The following is a 12666-nucleotide window of genomic DNA, read 5'->3' on the forward strand; positions in this document are numbered from 1 at the left end:
ATATATTAGTTTTAAAATCTTGTTTTCTCAAAACTTGGGAAAGCATATTTTTCGAGACATGCTTATTACATTGTAATAGTCACTTCAATGAAGAATTGTTGAGATATCTATAACAGCAGATATGACGTCACTCTACAGTTTTAATAGCGTGTCTTTTTATATTTAACTGTAAAATGTTCATATTTCTCAAACAAGAAGTTACATTTTGTTCACTGTTCAATAATATGGTCACCATACATTTATTTATTCTGCAAGAGATGCGAATCAGCATGTTGTTTGGTCTTGGAGAAAAGATAAACCTTTATTCTTTAAGTGTCAGTGTTAACGACATGATTTTCTTCCCCCCAGATGTAAACATAAATTATGAATTTTGATATGACTGCATAATAGTCCAGTGTTAGGTACTATATATATTAAATAAATTCAGATATGTACCTCACAAATGTGGCAGTAACAAGTTTTTAAAACAGACTTTGCTTTAGGGGGGGGGGATACTCTGTCCCCCTACCTCCACCAAATGTGACAGGTGGCGATAAAAGAAAAGCCTTACTGGTCTAACTCTCGAAGTGCCTGGTCCAGTTCCACTTTATCATCTTTCTTCTCCAGTTTAATCTTCTCATCGTCAGATTTGTTCCGACACTCCAGGAGACAATTCAGCACTCGATTGTGCTGATCTGTGCGACAATTTGCACGCAGGAATGTTTCAAGCTCGCTCCACATGATACGGTACTGCTCCTCCCTGCAAGAAACATGAATACCTTAACTCTTGGAAGCTTCTCTGCCTGTCTTCCGGCACATACCAATCAGTCTGTACACAGCATTCTCAAGGTTCTGGTGACCGGGTCACGTAGCCATGCACAGCACAGATATGTGTATGTGTGTGTACTTTCAGACGACAGATCTAACAGAGGTGTAGGACTTGAGGTTCTCACAGCAGTGGTTATGAAGAGAACTATCTTCTGGAATATAACACCATGTAGTCCGTTGAAAGTCTACTGACACTGGAGAAACACACCGCCTCCATCTTCAGGGTTGAAGAATAAGCTGAACAAGATGCCAGTATTGACTCTGCTTGCCACCTCATTTCAACAGATTACATGGCGTTAGATCCCAGAAGATAGTTTTCTTCAACACCCAAAGATATTAGAAAATTTACCTTCTACTCTTGCCAGTATATAAGCCAGCTATAGCCGTTAACATGATCTGCAAGTATGGTGGTACTTTTTTCTTGGATACAGTTCAAATCCTCATTCCCAATCCTACTTTTGATCACATTAATAAAATGTAATTTCTTAATCTGAATGTTACTCTTAATTTAAAGTTTTAGCTACTATACGCTGTGAACCTGTAAGCAACAATATTCCAGGTTGTAGCAGAGCATAAACATATCTCAGTTACCCAATAAATATGCAATATGCACTGCACATCAGCCCACTGGCTTCTACTAGTACATTGCCTTAGGGACATGTTTTTTTTAAAGAAACTGACGGAACTGTTTCTAGTGTCAACGCACCGCTTGGGTCCCTTCCCCCTCTGTCCCATATTTGGCATCTGCAGAGGCTCGTGTTTTGTTTCCAAGTTAATGAGACTGTATATGACCTGTTTGCACTGGACTACTTCTTCATCGGTCATTTCCTCCTTCACTAGAAGCGCTGGCAGAGGGTCAATGTACTATCGAACACAGAAACAAATATCATTACAAGTAACATCAATATCTTCCACTTAATGTAACTGGGTGTGCCATTTTAGGCGTTCTTCAAAGGAACAAATTCTCTGATAATAGATCAACAATGCTAAAGCATTCAATTCTTAAAACAAAAAACAAAGGAGTTAGGATCGCATTATTGGCACAGAGACTATTCTCGTACCCTGATTTTTAATATGTGTACTTATTATTATTCCATCCATGTGTAGGTCTCTCAAGTGAGTCTCTCCCCTTCAGGCTTCTTGAATAAAATAATTATTTCCAGCTTATAAATAAGCTCTACAAGTTTGTGACAATGGTATATTAATCTACAAATTTTTTTAAGTGCAAACAACAAAACAAAATCCTGTTGGCAGTAACGATCTTCATAATCTGCCCAATCATGTCACTCAATAAATCCTTTCATACAGGATAAAAAAAGTGCAAAAAACTTCCTGATAAAACAAAGTATTATTAACCCATGCTCAAACAGCCATACCACATGAAGAATACGGTCCCCTGGAATGTGACACCATATAGTTTGGTAGATAGGTACAAATATTCAGGGGAACCTCCTGTCTCCATTTTGAGGGTATATGAAGTGAGGGGATGGAAATAACAGATTCCTCCAAAATGCTAGTACCTACCTTCCTACCAAATTACGTGGTGTCACATCCAAGAAGACTATATCCCTCCTCTCTGCGACATTCACACTTCCTTACAAGTGGAAGGCACTCATCGACTTACATTTTTTAAGTTGAATATGAAAGTTGATGATATGGTGATGGGCCAGTATCTTGTGTGACGATCTAACCTTGATCTCATTCTGCTCAGTGGTGTCTCGGTGTCTGAATCATCAAACTTTCGCTTCAGAGGTACCAACTTGTTGTTTTGCATAAGCGCACCAAAGTCCTTCACAGGAAATAAAAGCAATTAATCCTCTGAAGCCTGAAGGCAGTCTTTCGGTGTTAATGCAGATGGTAATTATAATAATCAGTGTGCTTTAAAATGTGAATATGAATTGTCTGTAGTGGAATGAGACACGTGCAACTTTCGATAGTCACTTTCCAACGTGAGTAGAATTAAAATCTGTTAGAGTAATCAGTGAAAATCTACAGACAGCATGTCTTACTGTAATTCTGTAGTCTGTAACTCTGCCACCGCAGCCTTCACTGATGGATGGTGGGTCCTCAAGCACACTTCTTGCTGTGACCAGTGTGTGAACAAATATCTCCCCTCCATGGGCTGCCAGGAGGTGAGATATCATCTTACCGCCAGCCTTACGGGGCATTTCCAGCATTACTGAACGGCCATTGAGCAGGAAGTTGATTAGGCATGATGATGGGCGACTTTAAAAAAATAACATTTTTGTAATTAAGTTACTGGAACATGAAATGGTATCATGTTTCTGTACATGTGCCATCACAATAATGTGATGCTATGTCTGTTGAACCTCTATTTGGAACATGCTTGACTCAAATCTCAGACTAGACACCAGGTATCTCTCCTGAGGTTTTCCTCATTCCCTCCAGGCAAAATGCTGGGAAAGCATCTCGATTACACCACAACAGTTCCTTCCAAATCCTTTCCAATTCAGCAGTCATCCTACAATTGCTACTTAGGCTCAGCTACTAACAGCATTGCAAAATCAACCTCAAATATATAGCTGTGTGTTACTACAGTTTTGCAGCCAGATACATCTCTAGTTTACTCTGGGTACCTGTTAACATCCACAGGAGTGATACGGTGCATGGCAATACAGTTCTGCATCTCAGACGCACTGCAGCCCCTAGGGGTACACCATTTAAGTGTCACTGTCTCATAATCAGCACCCTCACGCTGCGTCCTGATCAAGGCAGAGTCAGCAGCATTACCTGTAATACATACACACATATCGTATCAATGTTAGTTTCAGTCCGAGCTAAAAGCAATAAAAACGCGTCAATGTTCTGAACAAATTTCACCATGCCTACTACATGTGAAGTTGAAAGAACAACTATTTCAGATCTTTCAGCACAGATATGTGTGCACATGAAGAATGAAATGTTGTTTCAAACCTTTCAGTATAGATGTGTGTGCAGCTGACGAATGAAATATTTCAACATCATAGTTAGCTGATGAACTTGCATTCTGTTCCTCTTTCATTGGGATTCCAGTTACAGTTGTAGAGCCAAGATCATAATGATTCAGGATCAAATTTGATAATTTTGATGCAATCTGACCTCCAGCCTTAACTGAATGGACTTCTGTAGTCAAGATGGCTGAGAGCTGTAACATACATGAATTATCATTACAATTATTTTTGGGAAAGAGGGTAGCAATTTTATTTGTTCACTGTTTTGTTCCAGTGAGTACAATTTAATATCTTTTCCTAGCATGCAACACAGAATTCTTAGTCACAAAGCAAATAAAATAAAATAAATTGAAGGTTTCTCTTCTATCTTGGTGACTGAGGCAGTACCTCTGCAATGCTGCCAACAATGTAACAAACAGCAGAAATCTTACAAACATTTATATATCATATAAGAAACCAAAGATATAGTTAAAATTTTTATTACCATTACACAAAACTGAAACATTGTCTTGTGTTGAATATTTTTAAACATATCAGAAGATACAGCAGAATTTAAAAAAATATGTCACAGAGCAATTGAAAATAGGTGTGAAATGAGTGTCTGTTTCATTACTGTCTGTAACACTGCAAATATAAAAAAATACTTTCAGAAGCACATGGTCATATTAAAATACTGAACGTACAAAAGCAAAAATATTGTGACATATGTTACACTAATGGAACTATGTGTTTTTCAGTTAGTGTTGTCATATTGAATATTGCCATGGGTATGTTTAGTATGGCAAAATGTGTTAATCACAGTTTACGCAAATGTTAACATTTTTAATTTCTTTGAAAGTATAATGAAGTAATGATCGAGCTTATTTTCTAGAACAAATTCATACAGGACATGAAGAAAGCAGTCTTCTGAGATTTGGCACCGTGTATATGTGGTGTTAACCGACGTTTCAGAGGAACGTATCGCCTCCATCTTCAGGGTAGAAGAAAAAATATATAAGAAATCTGCAAGGAAAGAGACCGTGAGAACCGGTAAAAGCAGTCTGCTTTTACCGGTTCTCACGGTACCCCTCTTCTACCCTGAAGATGGAGGCGATACGTTCCTCTGAAACGTCGGTTAACACCACATATACACGGTGCCAAATCCCAGAAGACTGCTTTCTTCATAGTCACCGCCGTGAAAGCCTCAAATCTTACATACAGGACATGTTCACACAGGAGTCACAGTGAACACACATGATTAGCCTTCCCACTAAACTGTCACACTGCTAATAACTGAAGTTTCCCAGTTTGAAAATACAAAAACCACCTTTGGTTTCTCTCCTGTCTGTGAGACTTCTGCAGTCTGGGACAAGTATTGACCTCTGGTTCTGCATCTTGCAAACCACTTATTCTCACTGACCAGCATTAAGACAGCAATATGAAGGCCCGTGTAGACACATAACCTCTGGTACAAACTATAGGAATCTCAATAAACGTACCTCTAACTTGCAAGCAATGAAACAAAAGTTTGAGTCATGACTCACAAAGAAAAAGTGGAAAATGAGAAAACACACAAGCAGAGTTATCCATGTGTGCAAGAACAGTGCCATGTAGGAATATGGGAAGTATGGAGGCAAAGCTCCATGCATTCTGGACCTTGGCATTAGATGAAGGTGAGTGTTGAACTTGACAACTTTACCTTTAGAGAAGAAACCCTTGGTACCCGCTGGACAAGGGGCTGGGTGCATTCCGCACCTGTTTGCAATGATCTGGTCATAAGAAAAATTGGAGCATCTCCACTGGAACTTCAACTACGTCCATTCAGTCTGAAGCCAATTGCTTTACTGTCCAGAGTACAACAGGTCACTCAAAGTATATACTTTGCAGGACATCTGATATCAACATGTACTTACATCTCTTGGAGGATGGCTTGTCACTTGTGATTCCACATTATTTGGGTAGACATTGATAATGACCAGGTGACAGTGGTGCACGGTAATTAGGCTGAAAGAGAACAAGACGAGGAATAAGATCTCAAGTAGAACTTGCAGCAGTCTGTATGCCGACATTCACTGCATGCAGAGGAGATGCAGCTGGCTGGGGTACAGATTATCAGACCTGCTATGGAAGTGTCTTTAACTGACACTTGGCTAAAAATTAAAAATTGTCCAACTTATTCAGATCCTAGGAAACTGGTTTTACTCGTGTCCACCCCCCCACCCACCAATGCAAGATGACAGATACCTCACAGCTGTGGTTCACGTAAAAACATTTCAGGAAGGACACACAAATACAGTCCCTCAGTTCGAAGTGTTTTATAAAAGGGAAAACATTCTTACCCCTGTGCCTAATCACAATGTCATAATGATAAAGGGGGCATGGCTGTAACAGTGCATTCATCTAGATCTTGGCAATACTAAGTGACCAATGTTACTGTGTGATTGGAAAGGGGAGGGAATGGCACTAACAGCAGGGGGGGGGGGATATGGAGAGGGGTAGGCTGTAAGGAGATTCACAGATTTAAAAGAAAGGAGGAGGGATGAAGCAGCAGTACCATAAATGTCACATCAGAGTCGTTTTGTCCTGTCAGATATGATGCTGAGTAGATGTACTGGAAGCAGTGGTGAAGAGACAAAATCATAGTGCTCAGAAGGATCTACACCCCAGAGATGCAGGTGCTTCACTCACTGACAAGACAAATGCCACCTACTGATCAGACCCTGCAGCAATTTTGTTGTGCTGGATGAGGACATTCTGGAATATCTCCTTTAAACTCTTCATGCTGTTATTGTCCCGCGCAGAAGTTATGCAAATCACACGACATCTGTTCAACACTTTGCTGGCATTTTCTGTCAGTGAAGTTCTCTTTTCGTGCTGAATGTCAGAACACTCACACAATGCTTCTATTGCTGCTCTGAGTCCGTGGATAACTGAGAACTCTCCCTGCTGATGAGTTCTTGCAGGAATGCCCATTGTGGACAATTCTGCAAGCACCTGAAACATGTCACACCTGTGAACACACTTATATGTAATTTATAACATACTTTTTGTTTTATGTTAACCTGTAACTTATATTTGAAAAGAAACATTTCATGATGTAGAATTTTAGGTTTTCATAGAGTTGTATCTTCTGGGATACACCGCCATGCAGTCCACTGAAGGTCAACCAAAGTTCTGGACAAACATGTTGTCTTGGTAACTGCTTCCTGCTGATTTCTTGTTTGGCATACTTCTTGACCCTGAAGATAGAGGCAGTGTGTTCCTCCAAAATGTCAGTTGAGTTTCAATGCCCTACACAGCGTTACATCCAAAAAGACAGAACTCTTCAATATGTCTCTGTATCATGCTCATGAGTCATCAGTGCCAAGAAAGTGAAGTCTGCTGCAGATCACAACAGATAAGAAGACAAAGGACTTGAAAATAAACAGCTTGCAAAAGCACACAGTAAGCAACTGCCAGCCTTCTTCAGAAGGAATTATATAAACATCCCGATATCCATGCTCAAGTGTTTATTGCAATAAGCTCAAAAATGTTAATATTTATTCACATGACCAGAAAAATATATTTACTCTTACATAAAATTAGGTTTTAATTATATATAATAAACATCATTATCATCATTATCTTCACCACCACCTAAATTATAACTTTGAGTTTTGTTATTATTACTATTTTATTATCATCACATTACTCAGATGATATAAATTGCCTTGTTTTGTACTCTGTGTGTCTGTTTGTTACTTTCACTCACACTCACTTTGTAATTGGCCTTTGGGCTGTTGAGTTGGCATGCAAATAAATAAGAATTGAACTGAACTGAATTAAAAATTATAAACCTACAAAGCTGAGCAAGAGGAACCTTCATTGGACTATTTAAGAGACTTCAGTAATCTTTCTGTGTCTTCAGAAAACCACTGCTGCTTGCTGCAAAACAGAAATCAGGAAATGTATGCATAGCATACAAAAAGCTGAAAGAAGTAGAAACGATAGAATTTCTCGGTTTGCAGCTGGACAATCGTCTAACTTGTAAGGGGCATATTGATTTTTTGCTTCACAAGTTGAGCACAGTTGGTTTTCTAATGCATAAATTATCCAATATATTAAATATAAACAGTCTTAAAGCTGTATATTATGCATATTATCATTCACTGGCGAAATACATCAGACAGTCATAAGGTCTTTGTTATACAAAAGAAAATAATAAGAATGATGATGGGAGTGGGCCCAACTCACACATGTAGAGATTTATTTAAAAAGCTTGACATACTACCAATCCCATGTGTATATTTGCTCTCATTGATGATATTTGTTCTTAATAATTTGTATAAGTTTCAAACCAGTAACTCTGTCTATGTCATTGGTACCAGAAGGAATGACCACCTTCAACACATCTATCATCCTATCAGAGAGGGGTGTATTATTCAGGCATCAAGCTATATGATATTCTGCCGTCAAATATCACAGTTTTAAAAAACGATAAAAAGCAATTTAGGTTTGTTTTACGAAATTATTTGCAAAGTAACACATTTTACTCAACTGATGAGTTTGTTGAGCATGTAAGTGGCTCAAAAGTTAAGAGTTAATAAATGGTCTGTGTGCGTGAATTACATACTGTTGAGACTTGTTCGTTGTAAGTGTAGTAGTACAGTATGTATGTCTGATGTCTGTTTTTTGTTATGAATTTTAATACTTTTTTTATAATGCAACTGTTTTAACGATATGGCTTGCCAGAGTGTGTGGAATGGCAAGGTGCGAATCTGATTGTGGCTTTTCCATGACCTACTTGTATGTGTGTTGTCCTGACAACTTGAGCTATTCTGTCTCAGGCTTGATTTTATATTTTATTGGACCAAGTATGAATGATGTGTAGTCATCATGAATTTGTAATATGTGACATGTTTTATATCCAGCCCTACGGGGAGATGATTGGATGCATGAAATGATAAAAAAATTAAATGTAACTGTAAGTGTAAGCATAAATATTCTTGTTTAATTATCTGAAAGAGTTCTTGCTACTTGTTTGGCTTATTCTATAACCCTGAAGATGGAGTCAATGTGTTCATCCTGAAGATAACACACTTTATGCCTATCATAATTTATGTACATTTTAAAAATATGATATGAGTGAGCTGGACATACCAGTATTTATTATAAAGAACAAAATAAATTATCCAAAGGAAAAAATAATCTATGAAACATGGATATCACTAGGAGTCACCAAATATATGTACAGTGTATCATTACACAAGACAGAGAGAATGCAGTAAAACAAAATAGTGATTTAAAGTCAGAATAGGACAGATATGTTTCTGCCCTGAAGACTATTTAAAATGTTCCCACACAACAAATTTAACAGCATAAATTTGATTTGGTTCATCCTGGTCCATCACACTAGCAATAATATAAAAGATTATCGATTCTGTCCAGTGTGACTGACAGATGTGTTTGACAACACAGCGGAGCCTCAACAACTGGATGACACTGACGAGTCCTACTCATCAAACAACAGAACCATAACATGGTAGACACACATCTTCCTTTAAAGAGAGGCAGCATAAAGGACATAAATCAAATTGGTTCCAGATTTTAACAAAGTTTTTAAAACACACTTGTAAATAAATCAATTACAATAATTTATAAGTATATTAATACATTCAGGCCTAATGTTGTAGTTGTTAAAGGCTAAGATTGTATATTCATGACACTGTAATGGTATTGTATATATGTATTGTTAATGATCAATCACATTGTGATGGTAGTTTCCGCAAGTATTGATATGTCATCCTGAAGATGGTTGCTCGGGCTGATATACGTCAAGGATGAAAGATTAAAAAGGAGAAAAAACATTTATCAATCACACTGGACGGACTTGATAATCTTTTATATTAATCTAACAGCAAGTCTCATGGATACTGTGCAATGTAACAACAGATTTCAAAGCACAATCCTCCAGCTGTTCATCTGCCAAATTCAACAGTTTCATTTTTGGAAATGGGCCAATATGATTTTAGAACAAATGGAAAATTTTCAAAGAAAGTAACAGTATGAAGATTGTTTAATACATAAAGCTTGGAACAACTTACATGGCTTAAATTCTGCTCAGATGGACTCCATGTGTTTAAGGTGTGTGCTGTTGTGTCACTTACGACAAACCGAATCTACATGACAAATGAAAGACTTACATAAATATCTAAAATAGGATTCTTAACTATACTGAGAGGCATAGAACACACCATAGCTCAAGCAGTTAGTCGCCAGCTTCTCACCGCGGCAGCCCGGGTTCGATCCCGGGTCTGGTCAAGTGGGATTTGTGGTGGACAAAGTGGCGCTGGGGCAGGTTTTCTCTGAGTACTTCGGTTTCCCCTGCCAATCTTCATTCCACCAATCGCTCCACAATCACCCTCACCTATCATTTGGGGCTGGTACAATAGGCCAGAAGTGGCCGCAGTACAAGGGACTTAGTCCCACCCCACTAGCAATTAAAAAAATGTTTAATACTGAGAAGCATGGACTGACCCCTCCTCATCTCTCTAGAGCTCTCATGCTCCCCTTTCTCAGCACACTCACCTACATTCCCCTCCAATCAACTAGCCACACCTGTGCATACATATAACATGGAAATGGCAACCACACTTAAACTGAAGGAATGAAGAACTTTTGATTAACAAGGCATTCCAACTGCTTCATATATTGTAAGTGTCCTCATCACAACAGTATTCCCTGTGCTGGATTTGAGGTTATCACAGCGATGACTATGAACAGTACTGTCTTCTGAGAGGTGACACTGCTATACTGGAGTATGTGGAATCGCATCCCAGGAGATTATAACTCTTCTCATCCTCTGGCATTGAGAAATTGGCCATCTCTGTTCTACCTTACAAAAAGTTAAAAAGATTCCATTGTCCACAAGAAGAACACACTTCTCTAAACAAAGCCCTCCTAGCTCACTGCATCTGAACCCAGATGGGACTTCCCACTTTCATTTTTAATTTAAGTTTTAAACACATAAATGTTTGTAAGATTTGAGGCTTTCACGGCGGTGACTATGAAGAAAGCAGTCTTCTCGGATTTGGCACCGTGTATATGTGGTGTTAACCGACGTTTCGGAGGAACGTATCGCCTCCATCTTCAGGGTAGAAGTCTGCTTTTACCGTTCTCACGGTCTTGTCGCTTGCAGATTTCTTATACTTTTTCTTCTACCCTGAAGATGCAGGCGATACGTTCCTCCGAAACGTCGGTTAACACCACATATACACGGTGCCAAATCCGAGAAGACTGCTTTCTTCATAAATGTTTCTTCTATCAATAATGATTTTAATGGTGATTTCATATTTCATCATTCAGCTGCATAGGTTTAAATTCTCTGAATGCCATCTGAAGCTGTTAGTACATGTAATATTATTAACGTTAAAAGAAATAACATTTATTTCAGTTCCCCTAAATTAAAATTCCATCTTCTTACATGAAACTTATATGCAATTTCAGTGTTTCTAATTCTATTAACCTTTATATTTCAAAATCCTTCACATCCTGTACCTCTACTGGGGACTTTGACCCTTTAATGATGGCCCCACTTTCTGGTAGTTATGTCTGTGATGCCCTTATTTATACAGACCAATTCTGGTGTATTGTACTGTTACACAACGTAAAGCAAACACCAATTAATTATAAAACTGAGCCTTATATAAAAGTTTATGCATTAAGAACATCTCATATCAGTCTCTTACCAGTTTTCCTTGTGGAAACAAATCCCAAACAATCCGGCAATACTCTATGGCTGCTTCAACACTGCATGTCCAAAGGGACTTCGAAATAGGTGCTAGAGGTATGAATGCTGGACCCCGGGATTTGGTAAAATCAAATTCAATGAGACATTCACATGATATGCCAAAGTATGGAGTGTGATCCAAAACAAACACTGTTTTGTGATTTGATGGATACATCTTCTCACACAAAGTCATGGTACCTAGAAAAGAGAAAATAAATTCTGCCAGCGCTATAAAAACAAGGAGACATGTGGAAGCAAAGTTGGCTGAGGCACTGTGCTACAAGCTGGAAGGTCACGGGTTTGAGTCCTGAGAAGGTCATGGGATTTTTCAATTGACCTAATCCTTCCAGCCGCACTATGGCCCTGGGGTTGACACAGCCTCTAACAGAAATGAGTACCAGGAATCCTCCTGGGGCGTAAAGGATGACCAGTGCGTACAGCTGACAACCTAACCGCCAATCTGTGATCCAACTGCCTAGAAAATGTGGGAGCCTCAACGTCTCATAACCCTATTGGCCCCCACAGCTTGTCACCTCCACTCCCCCACCCCCCACCTTACTATAAAAACCAAAATTGGTTTGTTGTCATTCCATAGCACCAAATTGCCCAGGCATCAATAAGATAATAAACACATATTGTTAGCATAAATGACAAAACAATGCAAATCCTAAGAAATCCTGTTCTAGTAATATTTGTTACATACAGTGCCTGATTACTAAACTTGGGTTCATTCAGTGATAGGTTATGAAACACACCTTATTGCATGCTGTTAAATGTGAAAGCCAGGTTTGATTATGGAATTCAACAAAAAAGCTGCTTGAACGATGAGATCCTCTGCAGCTTGGCTAATAGAGAATTACCGGCACGACATACAATGCATTTATCTTGACTAGTCACATCATGCCTATAGGTTATATACACTGTATAAATTAATCTGACACCTTTGTGATCTGAGTCCAGTACGGCTAACACAAAGGTACTTGGAAGGTACGATTATTTGTAAAACATCCCAATGAAGTCGTATACACAAATATAAAAAAAATCTTCTTTACTACCTTATACTTCCATTTATATTTTTCAAAATTATGCTGAATTGTCAATGAAGCCGAAGACACCACTGACAGACATTGGGGTAGTAACTAAATAGCTCTAAAGATGGCC

At 38.5% G+C, this 12666-nt stretch overlaps 1 protein-coding gene across 5 annotated transcripts in view; it reads right to left on the bottom strand.

Annotated features, from left to right (window-relative positions):
- Positions 1 to 12662, bottom strand: part of LOC111861234 (integrator complex subunit 13) — an 18420-nt gene extending 5758 nt beyond the window's left edge. For 3 of the 5 annotated variants that reach the window (XR_002842200.2, XR_002842199.2, XM_023845636.1), the window contains exons 1-11: positions 12561 to 12662; positions 11465 to 11703; positions 9821 to 9895; positions 6448 to 6731; positions 5651 to 5741; positions 3742 to 3952; positions 3405 to 3558; positions 2817 to 3033; positions 2432 to 2596; positions 1514 to 1671; positions 551 to 739 (exon numbers count right to left, since the gene is read on the bottom strand). Coding sequence is in view for 3 of the 5 variants with exons in the window: in XM_023845636.1 (XP_023701404.1) it covers positions 551 to 739; positions 1514 to 1671; positions 2432 to 2596; positions 2817 to 3033; positions 3405 to 3558; positions 3742 to 3952; positions 5651 to 5741; positions 6448 to 6731; positions 9821 to 9895; positions 11465 to 11698 (1778 nt within the window). In the remaining 2 variants the exon portion in view is untranslated. The other 2 variants (XM_023845638.2, XM_023845637.2) reach the window with 2 other exon arrangements.
- Positions 12663 to 12666: the final 4 nt, after the last annotated feature.

Source organism: Cryptotermes secundus, unplaced genomic scaffold, assembly GCF_002891405.2.
Source record: "Cryptotermes secundus unplaced genomic scaffold, Csec_1.0 scaffold2516, whole genome shotgun sequence".
Classification (NCBI taxonomy): Eukaryota; Metazoa; Arthropoda; class Insecta; order Blattodea; family Kalotermitidae; genus Cryptotermes; species Cryptotermes secundus.